Source organism: Chanodichthys erythropterus, chromosome 13 (genome assembly GCF_024489055.1).
Source record: "Chanodichthys erythropterus isolate Z2021 chromosome 13, ASM2448905v1, whole genome shotgun sequence".
NCBI lineage: Eukaryota > Metazoa > Chordata > Actinopteri > Cypriniformes > Xenocyprididae > Chanodichthys > Chanodichthys erythropterus.
This window is the reverse complement of record NC_090233.1, coordinates 23,087,842-23,115,707: the sequence shown is the minus strand read 5'-3', so window position 1 is coordinate 23,115,707 and position 27,866 is coordinate 23,087,842. Positions and strand designations below refer to the sequence as shown.

At 37.4% G+C, this 27,866-nt stretch overlaps 2 protein-coding genes across 5 annotated transcripts in view; one reads left to right on the top strand and one right to left on the bottom strand.

The window, feature by feature from the left end:
• The window catches only part of suds3 (SDS3 homolog, SIN3A corepressor complex component), a 30,945-nt gene extending 26,210 nt beyond the window's left edge, over positions 1-4,735 (bottom strand). Inside the window, exon 1 of the mRNA XM_067407315.1 lies at positions 4,202-4,735. Within this exon, the coding sequence (XP_067263416.1) occupies positions 4,202-4,283 (82 nt within the window). The 5' untranslated portion in view covers positions 4,284-4,735. The remainder of the gene's footprint in view (positions 1-4,201) is intronic.
• Positions 1-27,866, top strand: part of taok3a (TAO kinase 3a) — an 81,796-nt gene that overhangs the window by 8,410 nt on the left and 45,520 nt on the right. The gene's annotated exons all lie outside the window — the stretch shown is intronic.

Genomic DNA, 27,866 nt, shown 5'->3' with positions numbered 1-27,866 from the left:
TGTTTAAACATGAACCTGTTTTAATGTTGCTTTGACAGCATTTGCCTCTATTTTCTATTCATTTCCATGAATAGATGATATATTTGCTGAATCTACAAAATATGAGAAATTCTCAGAAACTTTTGTGGTATTTAATTTGTAAATTACATTATTTTTTGTATAATTAAATTGAGTTAAATTATTATCATTGGTATCAAGAGTTGAATAGGAAATCCGTTCAAGAATTGTTTTAAGCCCCAACTTTCCAATTCCGCAGCATGTCAATTAAAGAATCGTTCCAGAAGATAATTTATTTAATATGGTTGGTATTTAATATAATTGGTATCATATAGTGATGCACTGACATTTCGGAAACCAGAGATATTCAGCTGAAATAGCAGTAAATAAATAAATAAATGTTTCAGACAAAATCGCTTTGGAGGGTGACAGTGACGTTTAATTAGCACTTCTCTGACGATGTTTTTTGACTTTGTCAGTGTCTACACGCAACGCGGATAAGCTACAATAGGTAAACATGTCAGCAGTCTTGACACACTTCACCTTAACCAAAAATGATGCTGGAGTATATGTAAAATTTGTTCAGCTGAAATATCGAGGCGTCTCGTTTTGGAAGAACTTTACTATGACAGATTCATTTCTTAAAGTGGTCATGAACTGGATTTTTAAATTATTTTATAATATTTCCTGAGGTGCACATATTATGTTAATATGATTTTTACATACAAAAGTCAATCACAATTTAGAAATAAATGGCTGTTTTCTACCCTGATTTTAGTCCTCTGATTTGAACACTCTTTTTAAAGGGGCGTCTCTCCTGTGAGATTTAAGCGTAAACACCCACTGCTGTGATTTAGTAAAATGCATATAAATTTAATTTCAGCTATTGTTATGCATGTTTTTACTATCTTTAAATTAAAAGGTGCGATATCACACCTTCAGTTGGGGTGCCGACAAACATTCATGGATTTACGTTTTGACCTTTTGTACTAGCATATTTTTAATAAAAGAAGGCCAGTCCAGTGTTGGCTGTTAATATGGTCTCTGTGTGTTTGTAGTAGTATTAGTATACAATGAGCGGTGTCATCTGTTTTTGACAAGGGCTATGTTGTTAGGCCAACTTGAAGCCACTGCTCAATTCAGACACGCACACATACTAGGTCACAGCACAAAACCTCACCACACATCATATATGTAGTTTCAATATTTTCTCTAGTGAGGAACATTTAAAATGGTCTCTTGTATATCTAAAGGTGGTTGTTCACACTCCAAGTCTTTCCAGGCTTGCATGAGTTTAAAAAGGTCCAATGGTTATAGTCGTCTTCCACCTTCATTACTCTTCAAGGTTTCAGAGGAGTTTCAGTGACCAAACCTCTGTTTAGAATCCAGCTTGCCCAAATCACCATCTCAGCTAATTTTAGTTCCTCTAAAATATGAGTTAATGATGTAGTAGCTTCAAATGAGTTGACCACAGTCCGTGCGCGCTGTTTTTGAACTGACTTGCCCTCCATCGCTCCTTTGATGGCTGCACAGGGAGTCAGCGAGTGGCCTGAAAACACCCAGCTCATTATAATTAGCGCTACTGATTAAGCCTCACAGACTGCTCTGCCTGTGTTATAATGTGTACCCAATCAATTCTTGCACTGCATGTCATTCCTGGCTTTAACTTTGTAAACTCCCTTTTTTGTTGTTCCGCTCTCAATAAGGTTATGTTTCTGTTCCCCACATAGAATAGGATTCAGGGGAATTCATAGGCCAATGTTAATGTTACACAGACCTGCGTTTGTCTTTTACTTTACTCTAGCTGCCCTAGCTGCTTTTGAATTGAAAGTGTATGACCCACTTGTTTGTATTTAAAGGGTTAGGTCACTTCAGAATTAAAATTTCCTGATAATTTACTCACCCCCATGTCATCCAAGATGTTTGTCTTTCTTTCTTCAGTCGAAAAGAAATGACGGCTTTTGAGGAAAGCATTCCAGGATTTAATGTGCAGCCCTAGCAGACGGACAGCATCACAAGCTGCTATTGTGAATGCGTTTCTCCGTTGCCGTGTTCCGGTGAGAAGATGCAAGATCTCGTCAAAAGAGTTTTTTTTTTTTTTTTCAATTTTTTTTTTTTTTTTTAAGGTTTAGTTTGAGAACCTCTTATTTTGGTCTGACATGCTCTTTTTATCTTTTTATAAATGAGTCTTTCTCACTTTTCGTGACTCAAGCAGCCTGTTACGCTGCAAGCCACCCATCTCCCTCGGTTACCCATGAGCCTTGTCTTCTGGGAACTTTTTCTTCTCTCTCAGTCTCTTCCATGTGAGCTCAACGTCTCTGTTGAAAAATGCATCAGGATGGGAGTAACCATGCTGGCAGTCAGATGGGGCCGCTCGAGAGTGTATGGCCCAGTAGGAAAGCGCATTAAAAATTAAACCTCTGCCGTCAGTCGTAATGTTCAACTGTGATCAGCTTCAGCGAGGCTCGTAGAAAAAACGGCACTTGAGATAAGATAAGTAATACTTTCCTTGACGATGACACCTACGTGTGCTGATTTTAATGACTGCATTGAAAGCTGTATGAACTCATAAAAGACACTTGCTGTTGATGCTTTAGGTAATTGCATTGCTCCAGTGGATTCAGTTACCGATATTGACCCCAGCCCCTTTGCGTGTTCACAATAGCGGCCCTGTCACAGTTAGGTGGCTCTCTGGGTCACGCTACTGGGGAAATAAAAGCTGCACTGTCACATAAATGTCTGCTGTTGTCAATTAGAAAAAAAAATTCAGAAATAGATCGCTGTCATTAGGCCAAACTGGAGGCACGCGAGTCATTGGTCTGCCACTTTGAAGACATACAGTAGGTGGACAACCAAAATGGGTATTACCGCCGCGCATACCGCCGCCAGGTAACGAATAACAAAGTATGTGCGAGTCAAAAATCCATGCTGTTTTATTAAAGGAGTTTAAAATATAAATAAAACATGTATTTGTGATAAATATAGGCCTAATATGTGAGAGAACTTACATTTTGCATAAAGATAAATGTGCTTTGATGCATTTGTTGGATAACATGTGGTTAAAGTGCCACTCAGCAGTCAAAAGCTGCAAATGCACTTTGCGACAGCGTTTTGGATGGCCACCTACTGTATGCCTCATATGAATGGAATTGAATTAAATATTATAATTAGTATTTCCACGTGTCCTGGAAATCCTGGAAAATACATGGAAAATGAGAAAAAATGTAAAATATCCTGGACAAATCTGGTTGCCCTGGAAAATTTGTTCATTTTTAAAAAACATGTTCTTGTTCATTGAAGAACAAACAGTTTACAATTAGTCCGAAACAAATAAGAAAGCGCTATGTACAGGGGCACTGAGTTTTGTGCCAACGCAACGTCATTGCCTCAGAAACCAATGCAGATATTCCGGAAAACGAAAAAAAGAAAGTGCGGCACGGACATACAAATCTGAATAGTTGCGATGCACAGTGTGGACATCAATAATTTTAGATCAGATTCCAATTGGATACATAAATAATCAGATTTGGACTGACAATCTGAACGTAGATTGTGTAGATCATTTTGGAAATATGTCTGTATTCTTTACCCATTGTCAGTTGATCACCCTCATCAATTTCCATTACCATCTGCCATTTTTATGGGATTGCGGTCTTTCGCTTATTTGCCCTGTTTAGTTAATCTCGCCCTTTACTTGCTGAATTGAAGTATACATTTATTTAAAAAAAGAGAAACCGTTTGAACGATAATGTATTCTTCACTACAAAGTGTCCTAATCAGATGTGATGCAATAAAGCAGCTGTCAATAAAAAAATCTCTTCCTTGCAGATCTGAGTAAAGACATTTTTTGTTATTTTGGTTTCATAATATTTAGTAATTTGATTGTTTGCAAATAGTAATTTGGTAGTGGAATCTCCTTAGTTCAAAATCCTTTTCCACAAAACAATAAACATCAAGTCTGTTCTTCTGATGGGTTGTGATTGTGTTGCATTGCGCAGAATTTTTCGCTTTCTGTGTAGACACAGATAAGTCGCTTGTTTCTGGGAGCTCGTTACGTCACATTTTTGATTTTTATTGCCAGGCTGCATTGTCATCATGTACTGTTATTTTATGGCGAGTAAAACTGATTTTTGTTTTGAAGTATAACTTTTTTTCTCTCGAAGGAAATATGCCTGTGTGTGCACATACAGTGGAGAAACATTACCTGAAGGCCTGTTCCAGGTCCTCCTCTCTCTTTCTGTCTGGGTCACTCTCTTTTTGTTCACATGCGTCTGTAGTTTGATCATCGTGGTTCATGGATGGCTGTTCTGTTACCCCATTTGCACCTCCTCATATAACCTCATGTCACTAGTGGACAGTGCTGGTGTAAATAGGGTACACAATGTTTAATGATGCAATCAATGAAGCCACATTCGGAGGTAGACAAAAACACATTTAAACAAGAAGCACCCTCTGTTGACATGTACAATCTAAAAATAAATATGTAAATATTTTGCGTGCGTGTGTGTGATGTGTGAGCGCGCATGTACGCGAGCGTGATTTGGAACAGGCCCCCTGTTTCTCTCTGTTTGACAGACAGTTCAGTCGATGTGAAGAGAGCGTGAGGTAATGAGTAGTGTTCTATAAATAGTCACCACGCCCCCGTCCTAAAGCCCTCTGTTTCACCCATCTGATGTGCCGTCACACAGCAAACAACACTAACATGCAGTTTATAGCATCCTTGAGGATTTAGGTGATAGAGGTTTTATTTTAAATCAATTTTGCCATGTTATCATGATCAAGTGGCTTATTGCTTTTTATGAAACCATGCAACAGCAATATGATATGAGTGATAGATTAACATATTGTTCTATATTAATAATCCCAATAAACATTAGTGTTACTAACATTAGAGTACCTATTCACTAAGCAATCGAGAAGTGAGAATTCAACTAATATCACAGCTGTGCATATTGCCATTCTACAATGACTAAACTGGCTCAACCAATCAGATTTTAGTGGTCGAATTGGTTATTTTACAAAATTAAATAAGTATTGTCATATTTTACTATATATATATATATATATATACAGCTATGGAAAAAATTAAGAGACCACTCCTAGTTCAGAATTCAATGTTAAGTGGTCTCTTAATTTTTTCCATAGCTGTATATATATATATTTATTATATATGTGTGTGTGTCTGTATTTTTTTGTGTTAATATGATATAATAACATTTATTAGTTATGAATTTGAATGTAAAATTGGTTCTGCATATCATCTAGCAGAGACACACAATTCAAAAATAAATTATTGCTCATAAAAAAATAGTATTAAAGGGTGCGTTCACCCAAAACATTTAATTCTGTCATTTATTACTCGCCCTCATGTAAGACCTTTGTTCATCTTCGGAACACAAATTAAGATATTTTTGAGGAAAATCTGAGCTTTCTGGCCTCCGATATGCAACACAATTACCAATTTCTAGGTCCAGAAAGGTTGTAAAGACATGTTAAAATACTCCATGTGACTACAGTGGTTCAACCTTAATGGCTTCATTCAACAATTTCTTCTCTTCTCTTCTCTTCTCTTCTCTTCTCTTCTCTTCTCTTCTCTTCTCTTCTCTTCTCTTCTCTTCTCTTCTCTTCTCTTCTCTTCTCTTCTCTTCTCTTCTCTTCTCTTCTCTTCTCTTCTCTTCTCTTCTCTCCGTGTCTGTCTCCTACTCAGTTGAGGTAGTAAGCACAGTGCAGCACTTCCAGGTTCTATGTCAGAATGCCAGCTCATTATTTAGTCACATGGAGTATTTTAACAATGTCTTTACTACCTTCCTGGGCCTTGAAATTGGTAATTGTGTTGCGGTCTATCGGAGGCCAGATCACTGATGTCATCAAAAATATCTTTAATTTGTGTGCAGAAGATGAACAAAGGTCCAGAAGGTTTGGAGCAACATGAAGGGTGAGTACTTAATGACAGAAATGTAATGTTTTGGTGAACTAACCCTTTAATTGATTGCTATTTTTATGTGGGACAATAAACTGTTATAGCCTATAACTTTTTTTGCAGTTTCATATTTGGTATAGAATCATTTTGTAAACATCTTAACATTTGCACTTGTCTATTAATATCTAAGTTCTGTTTGGTCATTTTTTTGCAATTATTCTTTCTAGAGTTTGTGAATAGCTATATTGCAGTACTGTAGGTCTGTTGAAGTTCAGCTCCATTAAGCAGACACATGTTCCCATGGGGATGTGATATAATCCAGGCCAGCTCTCCTACTGGAGTTTTCTCATTGGGTCACTGACAGCTCTCACCATCTTCAACGATCAAATCCCATAATGCCTCATCAGCGTCTGTTCCAGTGTCATGCTCTGGCCTGTTCACATCAGCGTGATCCGACGCTTTTACATGACTGAAACACATACGAAGGGGGTCTTTCTATCTTTTTCACATTTACATTTTCCAGTTTACTCACTCTCCGGGGAATTCTCTCTCTCTCCCTTCATCTCTCTCAACATCTGACATTCCTCCCCTAATGTGTCATTCATCTCTCTCTTGCATAAAAGACATTGCTACATCCAGCACATAAATGGAGCTTTAACCCTTTTCAGTCAAGAAGACAGTGTTTGAGTGCTTCTGTAGCTTGGGTTTTCATTCCATCTTTTTGTCAGCACAGACGTTTGATAATCTCTCTCTCTCTACATTTGACACTGATAATCTCGCCCTTGTTTCTGGTAACATTTGACATTGAACAAATGCAATCCAGCAACAGATTGAAGCATTTTAGGATGTTACTGGCACTAGACGTTTTCATCGGATTCTTCCGTTCACGTGATTCTTATTTCCATTGTTTTGTTTTCTGGCAGTCGCATTATGTAAATATTAACATGTAATCTTGAGTTTCAACCAAATTCAACAAGATGCAAGAAGAGTAAATATTTACATATGTTTGACATAATCTAGACATAATCTCTTTGACATAATCACTATGGTTTATGTGAAGGTAGTTTCGTTTGGACAGATTTTGACTATACATGGAAAATATTTATCTATTTATTTATTTACTTGCGCACCAGATGTCTGACCATGACTAGCTGTAAAAGCAGTTAACTGTGAATATCTGTTCACAAACATCTATCCATGGCTGCACGATTCAATGGAATCTATCTATATCTATATCCATCTATCTAAATCTATCTATATCCATCAATATCCATTTGTCGTTCTGTCCTATCTAGCATTCTATTCTATCTAGCGTTCTATCATTTTATTCTCTGTCGTTCTATTCGATCTGTCATTCTGTTCTGTCTAGCATCCTATTCTATCTAGCGTTCTATCTATCGTTTAATTCTATCTATCGTTCTGTTCTGTCGTTTTGTTCTGTTCTTTCATTCTGTCTTTCTATCATATCAATCGTTCTATTCATCGTTCCATCCTTTCTATCATTCCTTCTGTCTGTCGTTCTATCCTTTCTGTCGTTCTACCGTTCTATCTATCAATGTATTCTGTCTATTGTTCCATTTGTCTATCATTCTATCGTTCTCTCTATCGTTCTCTCTATCGTTCTCTATTGCTCTATCTATCATTCTATTTATCATTGTATTATATATATGGGCAATTCCAGCGTTATGGACGTGACATTTGGAGTCAAAACTTGAAATATAAATGCTCAAAGAATGCATTTAATAGCAACATATTGAACCGTCTATTTATATATTCATAATCCCTTACTAAAGGAGTCCAGACATTAGAAAAATGTCAGTCTACTCAACTGTTTTATTTTTTAGATGAGGGAAATATACAGCGTTACGGACGTGACAAAAAAAGTCACTAAGTTTTGGGTGACAACATATTTTTTAAGAATTCTGTGAATTACATTGCGCAAACCAAAAGTAATACTGCCCACCGAATAAAGAAGGGTTGGCTCTCCACAGAGCATAAAATAATAATTTTATTTCATTTTTCGTGTTCGCATTAATGAGGAAAAAACAACGTTACGGATGTGACAGTTTTCCGTTACGGATGTGACCGGTCTGAAAGCGGCACAGAAGACTGGTTTAAAACTGCTTTAAAACTTTCACAGAGACCTCAAGCAAGCATGTACACCACCAAATATTGAAATCTGGGATACCAGTATGGTAAGACTCCACAATTGATCAACTTTTTACTAAACTTTATACAAATGTAACGTTATACTCTGTAGTGCAAAAGGTTATAGATTAGACCTATTTCTCATGTTGACAAGCATGTGCGTTGTTCAAGAATCAATTTAGAGACCATGATTTTCCTTCTTACAGAACTGCATGCTAAAATACATTGACAAATATTAATGTTTATCATAAAGCAGTTTAAAATCGCATGTTTTCCCCACAGTCAGGTGAACCGATTGACACTATTGCCAATCGCAATCATGTCAGTTTTATGTTTTGTGTATGAATGACCACACGGTTTTTTTCGTCTAGTTTTCAGAGTTTAAAGCGGAGTCTTGAGTCAAAATGATCAAACTTTATTTCAAGTCAAAATTATTGCAATCGTATTATTTTCATTTTGTTTGATCGCGCGGATTGTGATCATTATAGGCTAGGCTATTCATTTTTAACCAACAGGTAACGCGACATCCCAATTCCCGAGGGAAGTGTCCTATGAGACACAATGCTCTTCTATAAGTTGTACTGTATCATATAGGCCTACCTTTTGATGTTCATATTTCGTTCTCTGGCAAGAGGAAGAGAAGATCGATTCATGTGCGCCTGATCCGCCGCTTACAGGCGCTGCAGAAGCTAATCTGTCACACGCCGTAGGCTATTAAAGAGCGACATCTATTGTTTAATTTTTGAAAAAAAAAATAATAAAATCGACTGAATTTGAAAGTTAAACCTTTTTCATATTAAAACTAACAAAGCACAAAGAGTATTGCGATTATTGGGTATGTTCTGATATGGTAAGCCTGAAACAGATGATAGCAATATAAAGAAGCAAACTCATAGGATTTAATATGAAGCGTCCGTAACGGTCACGTCCGTAACGCTTATTATGGTTGTTCACAGCAACGTAGTGAAATGAATTGTTGATCCTAATAAGCATAAACATAATTTAGCTTTGCATATAAAGTTTCAAGTTATTTGCATTTATAATTGTTATATGACATAAACTTAATCATTAAAACGTTACGGACGTGACAGAGCACTGAAGCGTCCTGACCTCTTTATTCTAGCCCTTATAAATTCATCAGGCAGTGCTGTTATGACTAAATGAGTGTATTTATTTCTCAGGCATGTATCCATCTTTCTACACAATGCTTACTGCTAAAATTAAAGTTTAAAAAATGGGGTCTTTGATCCCTTTTTTGAAAGCATGAAATATGGTTGGTTGAAAATTTAATTTAAGCATTGTTACTTACCACATATATTGTGGATAAACAAGGCAATTTTCTTAAAATTTCTGTTAGAGCACATTAATACAGTATATTACAGACCTAAATGGACAATTTAAAAAGGGTTTTGTTCTTTTGGTTAAAACTTTTTTTTTTCATAGTAAAGATGACCTTTGCGTGGAATTGCCCATATATCATTGTATTGTCTATTGTTCCATTGTCTTTCATTCCATTATCTTTCATTCCATTATCTATCTATCTATCTATCTATCTATCTATCTATCTATCTATCTATCTATCTATCTATCTATCTATCTATCTATCTATCTATCTATCTATCTATCTATCTATCTATCTATCTATCTATCTATCTATCTATCTATCTATCGTTCTATCTATCGTTCTATCTATCGTTCTATCTATCGTTCTATCTATCGTTCTATCTATCGTTCTATCTATCGTTCTATCTATCGTTCTATCTATCTATCGTTCTATCTATCGTTCTATCTATCTATCGTTCTATCTATCGTTCTATTCTATTCTATTCTGTTCAATCATTCTATCTATCATTCTGTCTGTCTGTATTGATCATTCTTTCGTTCTGTCTATATATAGTATAATTCTATCATTCTATCTATCATTCTGTTGTTCTCTATATATCGTTCTCTATCTGTTGTTCTATCATTCTGTCTGTCTTTGCCCTACATCTGTCTATTTCTTCTTATAAAAACACGTTTAGCAATCGGGTAAACACAATATTGTTTCCATGCAGAATGTAGAAAGCAGTGCACCCTGACTTCAGAAAGTTGCATCAGATTCACAGACCACATTAGAGTTCGCCAGATCAAGAAGTGTTTGCCATTAAAATGTGCAGTTTGCATCAGACAGTAAGTGAATGGACTGTGGGCAGTCCGTGGTTGTGTCTTCTGAGGCTGACACCCAGGTGAACATGAGCTAGCCTGCTATTATATTTTTATGATGGAAAGAAAGAAAGAAGATATTTTGAAAAGTGTCTGTTTTTTTTTTTTTATCCATACATTGAAAGTCAATGGGGTCCAATGTTGTTTGGACGTCAGCGTTCTTTAAAATATATTATTTTGTGTTCCACAAAAGAATGGAAGTCATTGGACATGTGGATGAGTTTTCATTTTTGTGTGAACCATCCATTTAAGTAATACAAACGTGATGTCTGGCACGCTCAGACAGCTGTTTTAGCACCCTTCACTCTGTGCAGGGTAGAATAGCACATCAGGACTGGGAGAAGCCAAGGAGATGCATAACACACGCATCTAAGAGTAACACACAGTCAGTGTCTTACATGCAATAATCATTTCCTGTGGTGACAGATGCTCATATCCTGTCTTACAGGAAGTGATCTAATGACACCTTACCCTCAAGTTTTGTTTACGGTAGATGTGCGGTGCATTGTGGGGTGAGGTAGCTACGCAGTCATTTTAACAGAATAGCACCACTTCTTAACTAGTGTAACATGATACGGTGACTAGCAGTAAAAGAGTCTTAACTGACTGCTGAAGAGATAAAATGCTTGTTGGTGGAAACACTGCTGTGATGTGCCTGATTAGAACGTGGTGACCAGACTAATTTGCATAGATGTAGACAGACAGCAGGAGATCAGATGGACATAGAGTTGAATTAGAGAAACTTTATAGAACTGATAAATCAGTAGTTTGTTATGCAGGATGAAACGTTTGGCCTACTTATATTCAGCCACACCAGACTCTTGATGTCACATCTGTCTGTTTTGGATCTTTTTTGGTTCTGATGTCCCCTGTGCGGTGAGGTCCCGTCAACACACACACCGCGACACGCTCTCAGGGGAATGATGAGTCAGGAACCGCAGATGACAGCACTGCCTGGTCAGGGCCATAATTGTAGTTGCGCACTGGGCCTAAAGGGCTCTACTAGATGCAGCAAGGACTTATGGGAATGACACATTCCACTTACCTTCGCAAATGTTGACGGAACCTGACAAAGAGTGCTGGAGGAGGGACTGAGGTTATTTTATCTTCTTTTAATTTAATTTCTTAAAGACTCCCTGTGGTGAAAATCAAATTTCTAATGTTTATATGTCTATGTGGTGTTTTTAATATGCTTGAAGACAAATCATGTGCAAATTCATCAGTCAGCGCCATTGCTGAGTATTTTCTCCTTAAAACTGCATTTTTCAAAGTCTCAAAAACATGGTTTGAAATTGCCATTGTTCTCTGTCACAAACATGTTGTAACTTGTAACCAATCCCGTCAATGTGCAGGCGGGCTTTAGCATATCATTAAAGGTGGTAAAGAGGTTCTTTTCGTCGACTGAGTTTTTGAAATGAGCGCATGCATAAGAACAACCCCCTCCTTCACAGCTCATTTTGAGTGAACGCTTCCCAAAACTTGTGTGTTTACCACCGGCATTCGCTGTGTTATTAAGCCGGGCACACATTTAACGACTAGCTAAAACATTCCAAGACTGTGCTCAACATACAGCGATTGTTTCCTGCTCCTGAAGCAGATTTATATACTTTCACATGGAATTTGAACACCGACTGTAATCGCAGACTGAACACAACTGGCTCTGACTGGATGCGTTTGAGCGTGATCAGTCATAAGTATCAATTTACATTCATAATCGGCCTTACAATCGACTTAAAGCCGCGCACACACTTAGTGGATTCATTATGTCGGACTCACCGCAGCGCAGGTAACTGATAATCTGCAGTTGTTACTCCTGTCTCCGGACAAAAACATATTGCATGCGGCGCCTGTGGAGTGTGGAAAGTTACTGGAGCGCGCACCCGCACACGTCTCTCACAAGGAACGTTATGGCAGTGATTGACAAGCCAGAGGGCCAATCGTTTACGCGATGTTCGCGTAAACAATTGGCTGATGTTTTTAAGGCCCTACCTCGTGCACAGATGATGTATATTGATAATATTCCTTTTCAGTAATATTGCAAAAATGTATAAAACAAAACATCCTCTTCACCACCTTTAACTATGCTCTGAAGCAGGGGGTCTCAAGAAAAGCCAGGTTATCCTGGTATATTTTTCTGTTGATATGAAAAATCGGGTACATTTGGCAATATACAGTAGTGGGTGAATTATGTATATGATGTATATTATGATGTTATGATGCACTATATGCCTTTCTCCACTGACTTTCTAAGTTGTTCAAAGCGTTTCTAAGGATGCTGATTTTTAAAAGGCAACTGTCTGACTCTGAGATGGCGAATGGGAACATGGTTTGTGTAACATTAGCAACACATATTAGATGTTTGATAATGCAGTCAAGCAAAAGGCTAATCATTTCAATTACCATTACGTGTCCGATGTAGAGAGCGATACATAAAACACATTACCATTCTGATACATCGATTTGTAGATGAGCCTGTATAATTAACTCATCCACTTCTTCTTCTGAATCAGTTTCTGGTTCAAACATGTATGACTGAATTTAACCAGTATTTCCACTTGTGTAACGTTTGCTACAGTGAAATTACAGGACATTCTGAGCTTGTGTGATTGAGTGGATGCGGGGACTAATATGCATATACTAAATGAAGCAAAGGTGTAGAGTTACATTCAAGCTATTTTAAGGCACAAAGAAATTATTTTCACAAGAATTTTTTTTTTAAATATGTCATTTTGATCATCAAAGATGAGTTTTAAGGGAAAATTAGTGACTACTTGGGGACTTTATCTTTTTCCAGTAGGGATGACATCAGTTTGACCAGGGGTTTTCAAACTAAGTGATTTAGTTGAAAAATTCAGGGAAAAATTAAAAAATGACCAAATTTGACATTAGTACACTCTGCATTTTAAAGACTATTCGGAAATCATGAGATTAATCTAATGGTTTTAATGACATAGTTTAATGTTTCTATTCAGGTTCAGCAGTATTTTAAAAATTAAAAATATCTGGAAAATATTTTTTATTTATTTATTTATTTATTTTATTTTATTTTTGTATTATATATTGTAATATTTATATTTTAGAAATAAAATTCTGTGCAGGAAGATCATCAAATTTGGTGGTCTGTTTTTAAGCCTCCACAGTTTCATAAGTTTTAATTAGTTCACCCAAAATGTAATAATAATAATTTAAAAAAAAAAATCTGTTTATGTCCCATGGAAGAAGTTAAGTTCCATTTTTAGGCTAACTTCAGAGTGAAAAGAGCTTTAAATTTACTTTAATGTTCATATTGTGTTTTTCTTTTTGTTGGATGCCTTGGACCTTTGATTTTTGGATACCTGTGCACTTACTCTCCACTTTTTTGTTTTTAGGATATGCAAGTCTTTGATGAATTCCTGCATCTCTGTAATGTAAATTTGAACTTTTTACCCAGAGTTACTGACACTCAGTAGAGCATTAGTGCTCTGATTCCTTGTTTTATTTCTGGTCACTGCTTCCTCCCCCGAAGCAAATAAACAAAAACAGACTCCGAAGCAAATGATTTTGCTCAGAATCTACTTTTAATAAGACATTTTCCATGTATAGTTTATTTATTTTTAATTCAGTGCACCCTGGGAAATGGAATAGTGGGTGTGTGAAGGAAAAAAAAGCACGACAGTGTACTAATTTCATTCCCAAATTATTTGGGGCCTGGGATAAAAGTCACAACTTTGAACATTCCTCTGCAATAATGTACATAATTCATACCGTCAGTGTGTATTTTGTAAAAACAAACCCAAACCATGGGTGATAATTCAGTGGCCTAGATGTGCGTCGTTTCCCTCCTGAGCGTTTACTTCCTAAGGTTTTCCCTTCAGAACATTTTATCTCTGTTTCATTTTCCTCTTTCCTGCTTGCTTTTACATCTTATTGATCTCAAGATTGTACGATTTTTCACATTCTGTTTGTTAGAACAGCAGTTTAATTTGGTTCATAATCATAATCGGCAGGTGCTCTCTGTAATGTTGTCGACATAAAAAAAAAGCATTTCATGCTACATTTGCCACATGACTTGAACAGAAAGCTTTTTAAGGCCACTATGGCCTCTTTATATCGTAATTATGAGTGTGAGTGTGCGACAAGTTATTAAAAACTCCTATATATATGTAAGGGGTTTTGGGTATGTGTGTGAGTGAGTGAATATAGTAGCACTATTTTAGGTCAGCTACTCCTAAAGGCTCGTGCACGAAATTATGCAAATGAGTTCCAAATCCCTGGAGACTTCCAGGGCCCGATGACATCATCATCACCATCTCCAGCTGATGAGACTCCAGATAGCCGGCTTGGTACCCCTGTTCCTCGCCGATTATACACACACTCGCACACATGCACGCACGATAATACTCATTTGTAAGTTTTATAGTGTGTGTGTGAATGGGGAAATGAAGACTCATAAAAGGATATTAATGCGTGCGCTAATGTTTTTAGAGTTATGACTGTGTGGTCCCTCGGAGCGCTCGCTCTGTGCGGCTTTAATTCAGACTCTTTAGGGTCTAAATATTTGATGGTGTAAAAAGCCGGTGGTTTGTGTTTTGTGCCAGGGAAGCAGCAGCACGTGTGTGTGTGTGACTTCAACATTAATCTCTCTGCTCTCTCTGATTGGAAAATCCTGTTGGGTTTAGAGCAGCTCTTCTTTGAATCTAGAGCATGGCAGTGTGTGTGTGTGTGTGTGTGTGCATATCTGCATATGTTTCCAGAGGAAATCAGTGTGTATTTTTTAGGTTTTAAATGTGTAGTTGTAATGTTAGTATTTTGAGGTGTGTAGTTATAGGGGGAGGGGAGGGAAGTGAGCATTATTCTAGCTCATTTCCTGTGTGAGCTTGAAAGACAAAAACCGTTGTGCTCATATGTAGGTGCAGTAGTGTGTGGGGTAAATTCCTGTGTGTGTGTGTGTGCGTGTGTGTGTGTACGTGTGAGAACAGATGCATTTGGCTCCATAGAAGAGAGTTGATTCACCTCCTGTGGTTATCAAATCACCCAAATCCACACGCAGTAGTACAGTATGTGACCATGTGCTTGTCTCAAATCATATTTCACTCTTTCATCAGCTTTTTTTGCTAAAACATGTGTACGAGTTAAACCTCAGTATCAGGTCAATGCAAGAGACAATGTATGGTCAAACTCTCTCGTGTTCCTCTTTGACGGTACCTCTAGCCTACTGTATTATCAGTTAGTCAGTCAGTTAGTTAGTTGTGTCCTTGTGAAAATTGATGACATTTGTAGTGCTAATTTAGTTGGTTAGTTAGGAGGTTAGTTGTGTCACTGTGGTCTCCATTTACGTTAGTTAGTTAGTTAATTAGTTAGTTAGTTAGTTAGTTAGTCAGTTAGTTGTGTCCTTGAGAAAATTGATGACATTTATAGTGCTAATTTAGTTGGTTAGTTAGGAGGTTAGTTGTGTCACTGTGGTCTCCATTTACGTTAGTTAGTTAGTTAGTTAGTTAGTTAGTTAGTTAGTTAGTTAGTTAGTTAGTTAGTTAGTTAGTTAGTTAGTTAGTTAGTTAGTTAGTTAGTTAGTTAGTTAGTTAGTCTGTTAGTTGTGTCCTTGAGAAAATTGATGACATTTGTAGTGCTAATTTAGTTGGTTAGTTAGTTAGTTGATTTCCACCTTTCGCATGTTGCGCCTCCCTCTTCTCAAACATCACAAAAGCTCTTACAGTTGCTTGTGAAGGCACGTCTCAACTGGTAAATGTAGGCTACTCTCAATAAAAGATAAAAGGTCCAACATATTAGAAATACTTTTCGCTGTGTTGCTATGTGTCATGAGTTAGCAACTGAGTAAACTAACACTGTCTAGAGAGAACGCGAGCGTCTCGATTATTAGCTATATATATATATATATATATATATATTAGCTATATATATAATATATATATATATAATATATTAGCTATATATATAATATATATATATATATAATATATTGCCCTATAACCATTTAGTTAGTTTGGGAAGTTGTGCTGCCATGGTAGTGCTCATGTTGTTGGTTAGTATGATGTTTGGTTGGTGCCTTGAGTGCCAATGTCTGAAACTTTAGTTAGTTGGTTAGTTGACTCCTTGTTGGGAATTGTGGTGTTAATTTGGATAGGTAGAAGCGCTGCCCCTGACTAAAGTCAGTCGTTCATTTAAGACAGTCCATTATTCGGGGGGAACATACTAAACCATAATAATAAGCATTTAAAATATAAACAAAGTGCTCAAGAGCGCATAAAGCTTGCCACAGCCACACCGAAACTTCTGAGATCATTAAATTGATTGAAAATATTTTTAAAATGTAGGACATAAATATAAATTATAAACAAACAAATAAATAAATATACAGCAAAGTGAAACACTTGATAGAGAAATATTAGTGCAAACATAATCAGGCTGATGGACAAGTAGCCTTAACATCGAGGTCAGAACATAAACAAAATAAATATAGTGTATTATATATATAAAAAAAAAAATAACACTACAAGAATATGGACAATTAGGCTTTACCTGACTTCTCATATTATGAGAAAATGAAAAAACCCATTGTTGGGGAGAAGTGAGCTTTGTGTCTTACTCACAATAAAGCCATCCTTTAAGAATATGTGCTCTGTTGGACGTGGAAGTTAAGTTAAACATGTCTACTAATTTAAGCTTCCACATGCCGCACGAACACTTGGATATTTGCACCTAATATTAGCGCGCATTTATCTAGGTTCACGTTAACGTTAGAGCGAGCCGCCATGTAAAGTGGCTATACGTTAGGCTACTACTTGCATGTTTTAAATAAGTCATATTTGAGGTCGCACGTCACCATTTTAACCTTTTTACCAATTAATTAAAATTTAGTCGTCAAAGCCTCTTCTCGTCAACTAACATTTATTCGTCTATTAGGGGGCAGCCCTAATAGGTAGTTAGTTGGATTACAAACTTTCAGTTTGTTTGTTAGTTGCCCTCTGAGATATTACCAGGCTTTAGTTAGTTAGGTACTGCTGTCACCATATTTCTGAAAGCTAGTTAGTTAATTAGTGTTTGTTTGTCCCTTGTGGGAGGTTTTTTTGTGCCTCTTGCAGTGTCTGTGTACAGTTGTATATGTATTTTATATGTGCACTTTACTCAGTTGTACCAGAACAACATTTGAAACGCTTGGAGCATGTGTATGAATTATAGGATGCCAAGAGACTTGTCTCATACCCTGTCCTTCATAACAGGTTCTTACAGGCCGTCCACAGCAGTGCATAATGCGTGTGTTTGAGTAATCATGGGCTGTGTGCGAGTGAGTGTGTATTGCTGAAATCAATGTGCTGTGAAATTGATAACTTTGTAGCTGTAGGGAGATCGAACCATCAGAGAAAATAAAGATCAGTCCTGAGATGAACTGAGATTACACCAAACATCAATGTTGTTATGAAAAAGATTCTGTCCTGTCCCTAAAGCATGACTTAGGCTGCGTTTACACTGAAAGAAAAATCCATTTTTCTGACACAGATTGGAATTTGGTGCATACGTGTCAACGCAAAAATCCACACGAGATCCGTTTATTTTTAATTATTTTTTTCCGCATCCGTTATGAGCCACTTCCGAATGTGGTTTTAAAGAAGATACATATCCGAAATCTGGACATCTGACCTATGTATATACACACATTTCTGATTACACTTGGAATTCCAAGCCTCCACAAGGCAAGGGCAGTATGTTTGCCCACAAATATAGCTTTTAATGTTGTATTATGAAGCAGTAATGCCTGTATGTGCTCTCACTAAAATTCACAGCTTTTTTATTGAGGTGGAAACTTTATAGGGAAGAAATTAAACAAACACAGAAACATTAATCGAAACTGGTTTTCAACCTCTGCCCCATGAATTTTATAAATAAAACACCTTCGCTACTGAAAGCTACATAATATTTCTCACCAACGAGGTGATAACTTCACTGTCTTTGTAATTAAACTCACACCTTCACTATTACATAGAGACGCTGTACAGACGCAGGTAATTCATACTCGCAATCTCTCTCTCGTTAATTCATTAGAATTCATTTAAATAAATGCAATCTTACCATGCAATTTTATTTCACTTCTGAATTTTAGATGAAATAACAAACACAAATTACTGTTAATTTCCGGTCTATATCCGTTCAGTGAGAGTTTGCACTGCAAACATCCATGATGGCTTTTAAAGGGTTAGTTCACCCAAAAATGAAAATTCTGTCATTTATTGCTCACCCTCATGACGTTCCACACCCGTAAAACCTTCGTTCATCTTCCGAACACAAATTAAGATATTTTAGTTGAAATCCGATGGCTCCGTGAGGCCTCCATAGGTAGCAATGACATCTCTCAAGATCCATAAAGGTACTAAAACATATTTAAATCAGTTCATGCGAGTACAGTGGTTCAATATTAATATTATAAAGCGACGAGAATATTTTTGGTGCACCAAAAACAACAAAATAACGACTTATTTAGTGATGGCCGATTTCAAAACACTGATTCATTTATGCTCCGATACTTCCTGAAGCAGTGTATCGAATCTGCTGTTCGGAGCACATGATTTCAGCCGTTGGCAGTTTGACACGCGATCTGAATCATGATTCGATACATTGATTCATTATGCTCCGATGCTTCATGAAGCAGTGTTTTGAAATTGGCCATCACTAAATAAGTCATTATTTTGTTTTGTTTTTTGGCGCACCAAAAATATTCTTGTTGCTTTATAATATTAATATTGAACCACTGTACTCACAAAGTGGTTCCGAAGATGAACAAAGGTCTTACGGGTGTGGAACGGCATGAGGGTAAGTAATAAATGACAGAATTTTCATTTTTGGGTGAACTAACCCTTTAACTTATCCATACTGGCAAGTAATAGCCTACCACCGACTTGAATTATATAAATAATTTTAATAACCTCATGACCATTCAAAATCCGAGGGTCAACCATGTCGCATAGGAAAGCGATCATCATTTTTGGTGGGGGTTAATGTAAACACAGATTTCAGATACTAGTCGTGTCTAAAGTGAATGTAAACAGGCGGGGAAAAAAAATGTATATGGTTAAAAGATCAGATCTGTAAACACAGCCTTGCAACTGTGTAAAACACTTTTACTGAAAACATAATTAGATAAAGATCAATAATAACCATGTGTGTCTTTCTTTCTCTATAGTGTCATAACAGAACAAACATCTTCCCCACCTTTACAGACCATTTTGATTTTGCGGTGTAGTGGTGATGTTAGCCTGGTCTATGCTGTAATGCAAAGGTTACTGGGTTTAAGCCCACATATGTGTGACCTTGAGAGTTACAGAGATCTTCTTTCATGTAATTTAATTCCATGATGCTCCACGGATATTGTCCATGCCACTGAAAGTATTGTGTACTTTCAGTAAAAGGTTAAATGACATGTAACCAATAACAAAGTGTGACCTGATGCACATTAAACTGTGTCAGACAAGTGGACTTTGGTGATTCACTATTTTATTGTCTTGTTTTGCATTTTATTATGTTCAACCAGTTGCAAGGTCACACAATAAACACAACACAATAAACGCAGGATATGCTTTACATATCACTTATGACGTTCACATTTGTGACGTTTGCATCATACACACCTTCACAGTTTAAGTGCCTTGTTGTAGTTTTTCTCCAAATCATAAGTGAAAATTGTAATTTTGATCCTTTTCTAAGAAATAATGGATTGTCTGGTAAATATTGATCAGTGGCTGTTAATATTTTGGTTTGATGATGATCATCAATTTCGTGCGGTTTATAAAACGGTATTATTAAAATCAAACATTTCAACAGGGGACGATTCTGAAATTTGGTTGATTTGAAAACTGATTCTTATTCAGGACCGGTTCCAGTTTCTGAAACCGAATGATTTTCATGTTTGGTTTCATTAACATTTCATGAACGTCTGTGTTCTTCCACCGATTCAGGCAGAACAACATGTTAAAACACTCAGACATGGTAACCCCACACTACTGCCTAACAAATGATAAAAGGATCTGTAATTGGGTCATTAACTAATCTGAAAGTGGATTTTTTTTTATAATTGTTAAATTCCTTAAAATTACCATCTGTAGAGGTCATTTTTTCCTGTTTTAAGTTCTCCTCCTGATATGCTGAATATAACTTTAGTTGAACCGTCTAAATGAGTCTCATTCAAAGCTTTTATATAAAGCAAAGTTGTAGGATGTGTAAAGGAAGTGTCTGTGATTGGTTGAATGGAGTTTTAATGTCCAATCATTGCTGATGACAGCAAAAACACTGCAGAGATTCAAACAAAGACTTTGGTTAGTATTCCTCTGTCTACTCAGTCAATCGGACACCCTCGCCGATGGTGTTTAACAGGAACATGAACTGCCAGAATATCAGATTAGATATCAGCTGACACCTAAAGGGAGGCCAGAGGCAGAGTGAGGTGGCTGTGTTTTGGGCCTGTTAGCTCCAGCATTAGGACCAGAGCTACAGAGATACTCTGATTTGGTGTATTTGTTAAGAGAGAGCGTGTGCCGACCATGCAGTAATATGAAGACTGGGATCAAAATGAGGACTGAATATGGCTTGTATTTTGTCATCTTTGATCATTCATTTGATCAGTCATTTATCTCAATGTGCCTAGAAAAGCATACATTATATACTACTTTTTTTCTCAACACTAGAGTTCTTATTTGTGGAATTGTACAAGGTGAAATCACATATTCATATTAAAGGAAACTGTTCACCTAGAAAGGAAAATATTGTTGTCACGTCATTTACTCCTCATGTCATTCCGGCCCTATTTTTTTCCTTTTTCCATGAAACGTTAAAAGCATATCTTCTGCTTTCCATGAAATGTTTAAAAGCAGAAGTTTCTGTTTTCCATCAAAGTGAATGGTGATTTATACCATCAAACTCAATGTGATCATTGAGGAACATATTGAAATTTGTTATTAATTTCATCCTCTGCTGTAGCTTTCAAATGTCAAATAGTTTGCATTGTGATGAAACCGTGACACAACCAAAAGGCCCCCGTTTTAAGAGATTTAAAGTCTCTGGTGGAGATCAGATCAATTTTAATATTATTAGGGGCCAAGCACCGAAGGTGCTTAGGCACCTATTGTTATTGTTGGCGTTCCGTACGCTTATTATTATTCTTCTTCTTCTTCCGCTCTTGAAGTCTATGGCAGCCCATAGAACTGCTTGCGGGAAAGTTGTGAAATTTGGCACACAGTTAGAGGACAGAATGACCTTTGTCCATAGCAAATTTGGAGTCTCTAACTCAATCCCTCTAGTGCCACCAGCTGTCCAAAGTTGCACTTATGTTTATGCTAATAACTTTTGAACCATAAGGGCTAGAAACAAAATTCTTTTTTCCTATGATTCCTTGGGTCAAGACGAATCGATTGCATCATATGACGTCATTTTCCGTCATGAAAATTTTTCCGCCATTTTGAATTTTCTGAAAAACCTACTTTTTCGAACTCCTCCTAGGCCGTTAGTCCGATTTTCATGAAAATTGAACCAGATCATCTTCAGACCATGCTGAAAAAAAGTTATGGAATTCAAGTCGATTGCTCAAACCGTTTTCGAAAAACACACGAACGAATTGTACGTAGCGCTTGCGAAAATAGAAGTAAGGCTGTATCTCTGCAACACTTTATCATATTCAGACCAAACTTGGTACATGTCTTCACAAGCATGACCTTAGGCACCATGCAGTGTTTCGGCTCAGCGCCACCTACTGGTGCGGAGATATGAAAAATGGATATTTTTGCTTATAACTTCTGATGGGTTTGTCCAAAAATCATAAATTTGGTCTTGTTGGATTCGGGGTATCATGCCGAGTCAAATGATATCCAATTTTCCCATATCGGACATTTTGGCCGTCGGCTATTTTGAATTTCGTGCTAAAATGCTGTATTTTACGAACGCATTAGCGTATCGTTACGAAACTCGGTATGGGTCCCCAGCACAATACCCTGAAGGAGCCTGAGAAGTTTCAGCACTGCGCCACCTTGTGGTCAAAAGTTATAACAAAATTTACAGAAATGCTAATAACTTTTGACTATATTGACCGATTGTAAGGGAACTTGTCTCAGTAGATTCCTTGGTTCATGCTGAGAACATAGATATCAAATTTGCCATAGTCAACTGAACTTCCTGTCTGCCATATTGTTTTTCTTTAAAAACCTACTTTTTCGAACTCCTCCTAGACCTCTGCTCCGATTTTCACCAAAATTGAACCGTCTCATCTTCAGACCATGCCGACAAAAAGTTATGGATTTCAAGTCGATAAGTCAAACTGTTTTCGTATACCGGAGCAAAGAATTTGAGATATGCTGCAAAAATTACTCTTGAAGCTGTATCTCTACAATGCTTTAACATATTCAGACCAAACTTGGTACGTGTCATCACAAGCATGACCTGAGGCAAGATACAGTGTTTCGGCGCAGTGCCACCTACTGGAGTGGAGATATGAAAAATGGTTATTTTTGCTTATAACTTCTGATGGGTTTGACCAAAATTCACAAATTTGGTATGGGTCATCAGGACAATGCCCTGAAGGAGCCTGAGAAGTTTCGGACCAGCGCCACCTTGTGGTCAAAAGTTATAACAAAATTGACAAAAATGCTAATAACTTTTTTTCTAATTGCTCACTGCTGCTGTTGGTCTGATGCTCCCAGCCATGTTGGCTGGCTTCTTGTGCTGTTTTTGTGCTTGGCCCCGTAATTGCTGCTTGCAGCTATATTTATTATTCTTCTTCTTCTTCCGCTCTTGAAGTCTATGGCAGCCCATAGAACCGCTTGCGGGAAAGTTGTGAAATTTGGCACACAGTTAGAGGACAGAATGACCTTTGTCCATAGCAAATTTGGAGTCTCTAACTCAATCCCTCTAGCGCCACCAGCTGTCCAAAGTTGCACTTATGTTTATGCTAATAACTTTTGAACCATAAGGGCTAGAAACAAAATTCTTTTTTCCTATGATTCCTTGGGTCAAGACGAATCGATTGCATCATATGACGTCATTTTCCGTCATGAAAATTTTTCCGCCATTTTGAATTTTCTGAAAAACCTACTTTTTCGAACTCCTCCTAGGCCGTTAGTCCGATTTTCATGAAAATTAAACCAGATCATCTTCAGACCATGGTGACAAAAAGTTATGGAATTCAAGTCGATTGCTCAAACCGTTTTCGAAAAACACACGAACGAATTGTACGTAGCGCTTGCGAAAATAGAAGTAAGGCTGTATCTCTGCAACACTTTATCATATTCAGACCAAACTTGATACATGTCTTCACAAGCATGACCTGAGGCACCATGCAGTGTTTCGGCTCAGCGCCACCTACTGGTGCGGAGATATGAAAAATGGATATTTTTGCTTATAACTTCTGATGGGTTTGTCCAAAAATCATAAATTTGGTCTTGTTGGATTCGGGGTATCATGCCGAGTCAAATGATATCCAATTTTCCCATATCGGACATTTTGGCCGTCGGCTATTTTGAATTTCGTGCTAAAATGCTGTATTTTACGAACGCATTAGCGTATCGTTACGAAACTCGGTATGGGTCCCCAGCACAATACCCTGAAGGAGCCTGAGAAGTTTCAGCACTGCGCCACCTTGTGGTCAAAAGTTATAACAAAATTTACAGAAATGCTAATAACTTTTGAGTATATTAACCGATTGTAATGAAACTGTTTTCAGTAGATTCCTTGGGTCATGCTGAGAACATAGATATCAAACTTTCCATAGTCAGCTGAACTTCCTGTCCGCCGTATTGTTTTTCTTTAAAAACCTACTTTTTCGAACTCCTCCTAGACCGTTGCTCCGATTTTCACCAAAATCGAACCGTATCATCTTCAGACCATGCTGACAAAAAGTTATGGATTTCAAGTCGATAAGTCAAACTGTTTTCGCATACCAGAGCAACGAATTTGAGGCATGATGCAAAAATGACTCTTGAAGCTGTATCTCTGCTATGCTTTATCATATTCAGACCAAACTTGGTATGTGTCATCACAAGCATGACCTGAGGCATCATACAATGTTTCAGCACAGCGCCACCTACTGGAGTGGAGATATGAAAAATGGCTGTTTTTGCTTATAACTTCTGATGGGTTTGACCAAAATTCATAAATTTGGTATGGTTCATCAGGACAATGCCCTGAAGGAGCCTGAGAAGTTTCGGACCAGCACCACCTTGTGGTCAAAAGTTATAACAAAATTTACAAAAATGCTAATAACTTTTGTCTATATTAACCAATTGTAATGAAACTGGTCTCAGTAGATTCCTTGGGTCATGCTGAGAACAAAGATATCAAATTTGCCATAGTCAGCTGAAATTCCTGTCCGCCATATTGTTTTACTTTAAAAACCTACTTTTTCGAACTCCTCCTAGACCGTTGCTCCGATTTTCACCAAAATTGAACCGTATCATCTTCAGACCATGCCGACAAAAAGTTATGGATTTCAAGTTGATAAGTCAAACCGTTTTCGTATACCAGAGCAAAACATTTGAGATATGATGCAAAAATGACTCTTGAAGCTGTATCTCTGCAATGCTTTATCATATTCAGACCAAACTTGGTACGTGTCATCACAAGCATGACCTGAGGCATCATACAGTGTTTCGGCGCAGCGCCACCTACTGGAGTGGAGATATGAATAATGGCTATTTTTGCTTATAACTTCTGATGGGTTTGACCAAAATTCATAAATTTGGTATGGGTCATCAGGACAATGCCCTGAAGGAGCCTGAGAAGTTTCGGACCAGCGCCACCTTGTGGTCAAAAGTTATAACAAAATTGACAAAAATGCTAATAACTTTTTTTTCTAATTGCTCACTGCTGCTGTTGGTCTGATGCTCCCAGCCATGTTGGCTGGCTTCTTCTGCCGTTTTTGTGCTTGGCCCCGTAATTGCTGCTTGCAGCTATATTTATTCTTCTTCTTCTTCTTCCGCTCTTGAAGTCTATGGCAGCCCATAGAACCGCTTGCGGGAAAGTTGTGAAATTTGGCACACAGTCAGAGGACAGTCTGACCTTTGTCCATTGCAAATTTGGAGTCTCTAACTCAATCCCTCTAGCGCCACCAGCTGTCCAAAGTTGCACTTATGTTTATGTTAATAACTTTTGAACCATAAGGGCTAGAAACACAATTTTTTCCTCTGATTCCTTGGCTCAAGACGAATCGAACGCACCATATGACGTCATTTTCCGTCATGAAAATTTTTCCGCCATTTTGAATTTTCTGAAAAACTTACTTTTTCGAACTCCTCCTAGGCCGTTACTCCGATTTTCATGAAAATTGAATCAGATCATCTTCAGACCATGCTGACAAAAATTTATGGAATTCAAGTTGATTCCTCAAACCGTTTTCGGAAAACTAACGAACGAATTGTACGTAGTGCTTGCGAAAACAGAAGTAAGGCTGTATCTCCGCAACGCTTTATCGTATTCAGACCAAACTTGGTACATGTCATCACAAGCATGACCTGAGGTACCATGCAGTGTTTCGGCGCAGTGCCACCTACTGGTGCGGAGATATGAAAAATGGGTATTTTTGCTTATAACTTCTGATGGGTTTGTCCAAAAATCATAAATTTGGTCTTGTTGGATTCGGGGAATCATGCCGAGTCGAATGATATCCAATTTTCCCAATTCGGCCATTTTGGCCGTCGGCCATTTTGAATTTTGTGCTAAAATGCTGTATTTTACGAACGCATTAACGTATCTTTACAAAACTTGGTATGGGTCATCAGCACAATGCCCTGAAGGAGCCTGAGAAGTTTCGGCACAGCGCCGCCTTGTGGTCAAAAGTTATAACAAAATTTACAAAAATGCTAATAACTTTTGACTGTATTCACCAATTGTAATGAAACTGGTCTCAGTAGATTCCTTGGGTCATGCTGAGAACAAAGATATCAAATTTGCCATAGTCAGCTAAACTTCCTGTCCGCCATATTGTTTTTCTTTAAAAACCTACTTTTTCGAACTCCTCCTAGACCGTTGCTCCGATTTTCACCAAAATTGAACCGTGTCATCGTCAGACCATGCCGACAAAAAGTTATGGATTTCAAGTCGATATGTCAAACCGTTTTCGTATACCAGAGCAAAGAATTTGAGGCATGATGCAAAAACGACTCTTGAAGCTGTATCTCTTCAGTGCTTTGACATATTCAGACCAAACTTGGTATGTGTCTTCACAAGCATGACCTGAGGCAGCATACTCTGTTTCGGCGCAGCGCCACCTACTGGAGTGGAGATATTAAAAATGCCATTTTTGCTTATAACTTCTGATGGGTTTGACCAAAATTCATAAATTTGGTATGGGTCATCAGGACAATGCACTGAAGGAGCCTGAGAAGTTTCGGACAAGCGCCACCTTGTGGTCAAAAGATATAACAAAATTGACAAAAATGCTAATAACTTTTTTTCTAATTGCTCACTACTGCTGTTGGTCTGATGCTCCCAGCCATGTTGGCTTGCTTCTTGTGCCATTTTTGTGCTTGGCCCCGTAATTGCTGCTTGCAGCTATATTTTATATACTATTATAGTGTTTAATAATATTTTGAATTAGACTTTATTTTGAAATGTTCAGTTTACATTTATCTTTTTAATTGCTTTCAAAGTTTTAGTAATTTAAGTGTGCTTGTCAGATTTTTTTAATCTTTTTTTATTTTCAGGTTTAATTTATTTTTATTTCAGTTTTAATTTTAGTGTTTCTATTTTGTATAAAATTTATATTTTATTTTATTTCAGCTTTGTTTAAATTGATGAAAATTATTTTTAGTAGTACTACTTTTATGTTTGTTTGTTTGTTTGTTTTGTTTGTTTTTTTAAAAGTTTTTTTAAGTTTCCATAATACAAAAAAAACTGATGCTAGAGAGCAGCTTAGATATTCGTCCTCGGATCTTTTTTTGTGCTTTAAAGGGGGGGACAACATGGGGTGTGCAAATGATAATATTTTTAATTTCTGGGTGAACGGTTCCCATTCGAGTTCACACACATCAGAAGAGTCATACTAGAGTGAAAATAGACGCCATAAATTGTTAATCTGATCCATGAAACTCATTACAACCTGCTGACTTGTAACAACTCTAGCACAGGTGAGTGAGGGGACACTGTAAACTCATCTCTTTTCTGTTTTGGCATATGCAGATTACGAGTTCATGGAGATCAGGAGTGGAAATCTGGGCTAGCCTTAGCCTTGGGCTGCTCCCCCCCCCCCTCCTCATGCGGCGAGCGTAGTCATGCTGTTCAACACAGGAACAGAAACCGGACTGACTGATCACGTCCTTAAATATTGTCCATCAAATTAACTGTCTGGTCTCCCCGAGAAGGGACGTCCATGCTATCAGGCCATTTTTTTTTATTTTCATAAAAACTATTCGTTGAGCTACGAAAAGCTGTGGAATGAATGTTTGATTGAATGGGATGGATTTTGTAGTTTTTCCAAACCCCATTTCCCCCCTCAGTCCTCAAAGAAACCTTCCATTTGACCTTCGTTAGCCACAGCCATGCTATCAGCTCTCCGTTTCCTTACCCATGTTCCTCATCAGCTCAACCATACTGAATGACTGGCAGCCACCTCATTCTGCTGCGGCCCAGTGCC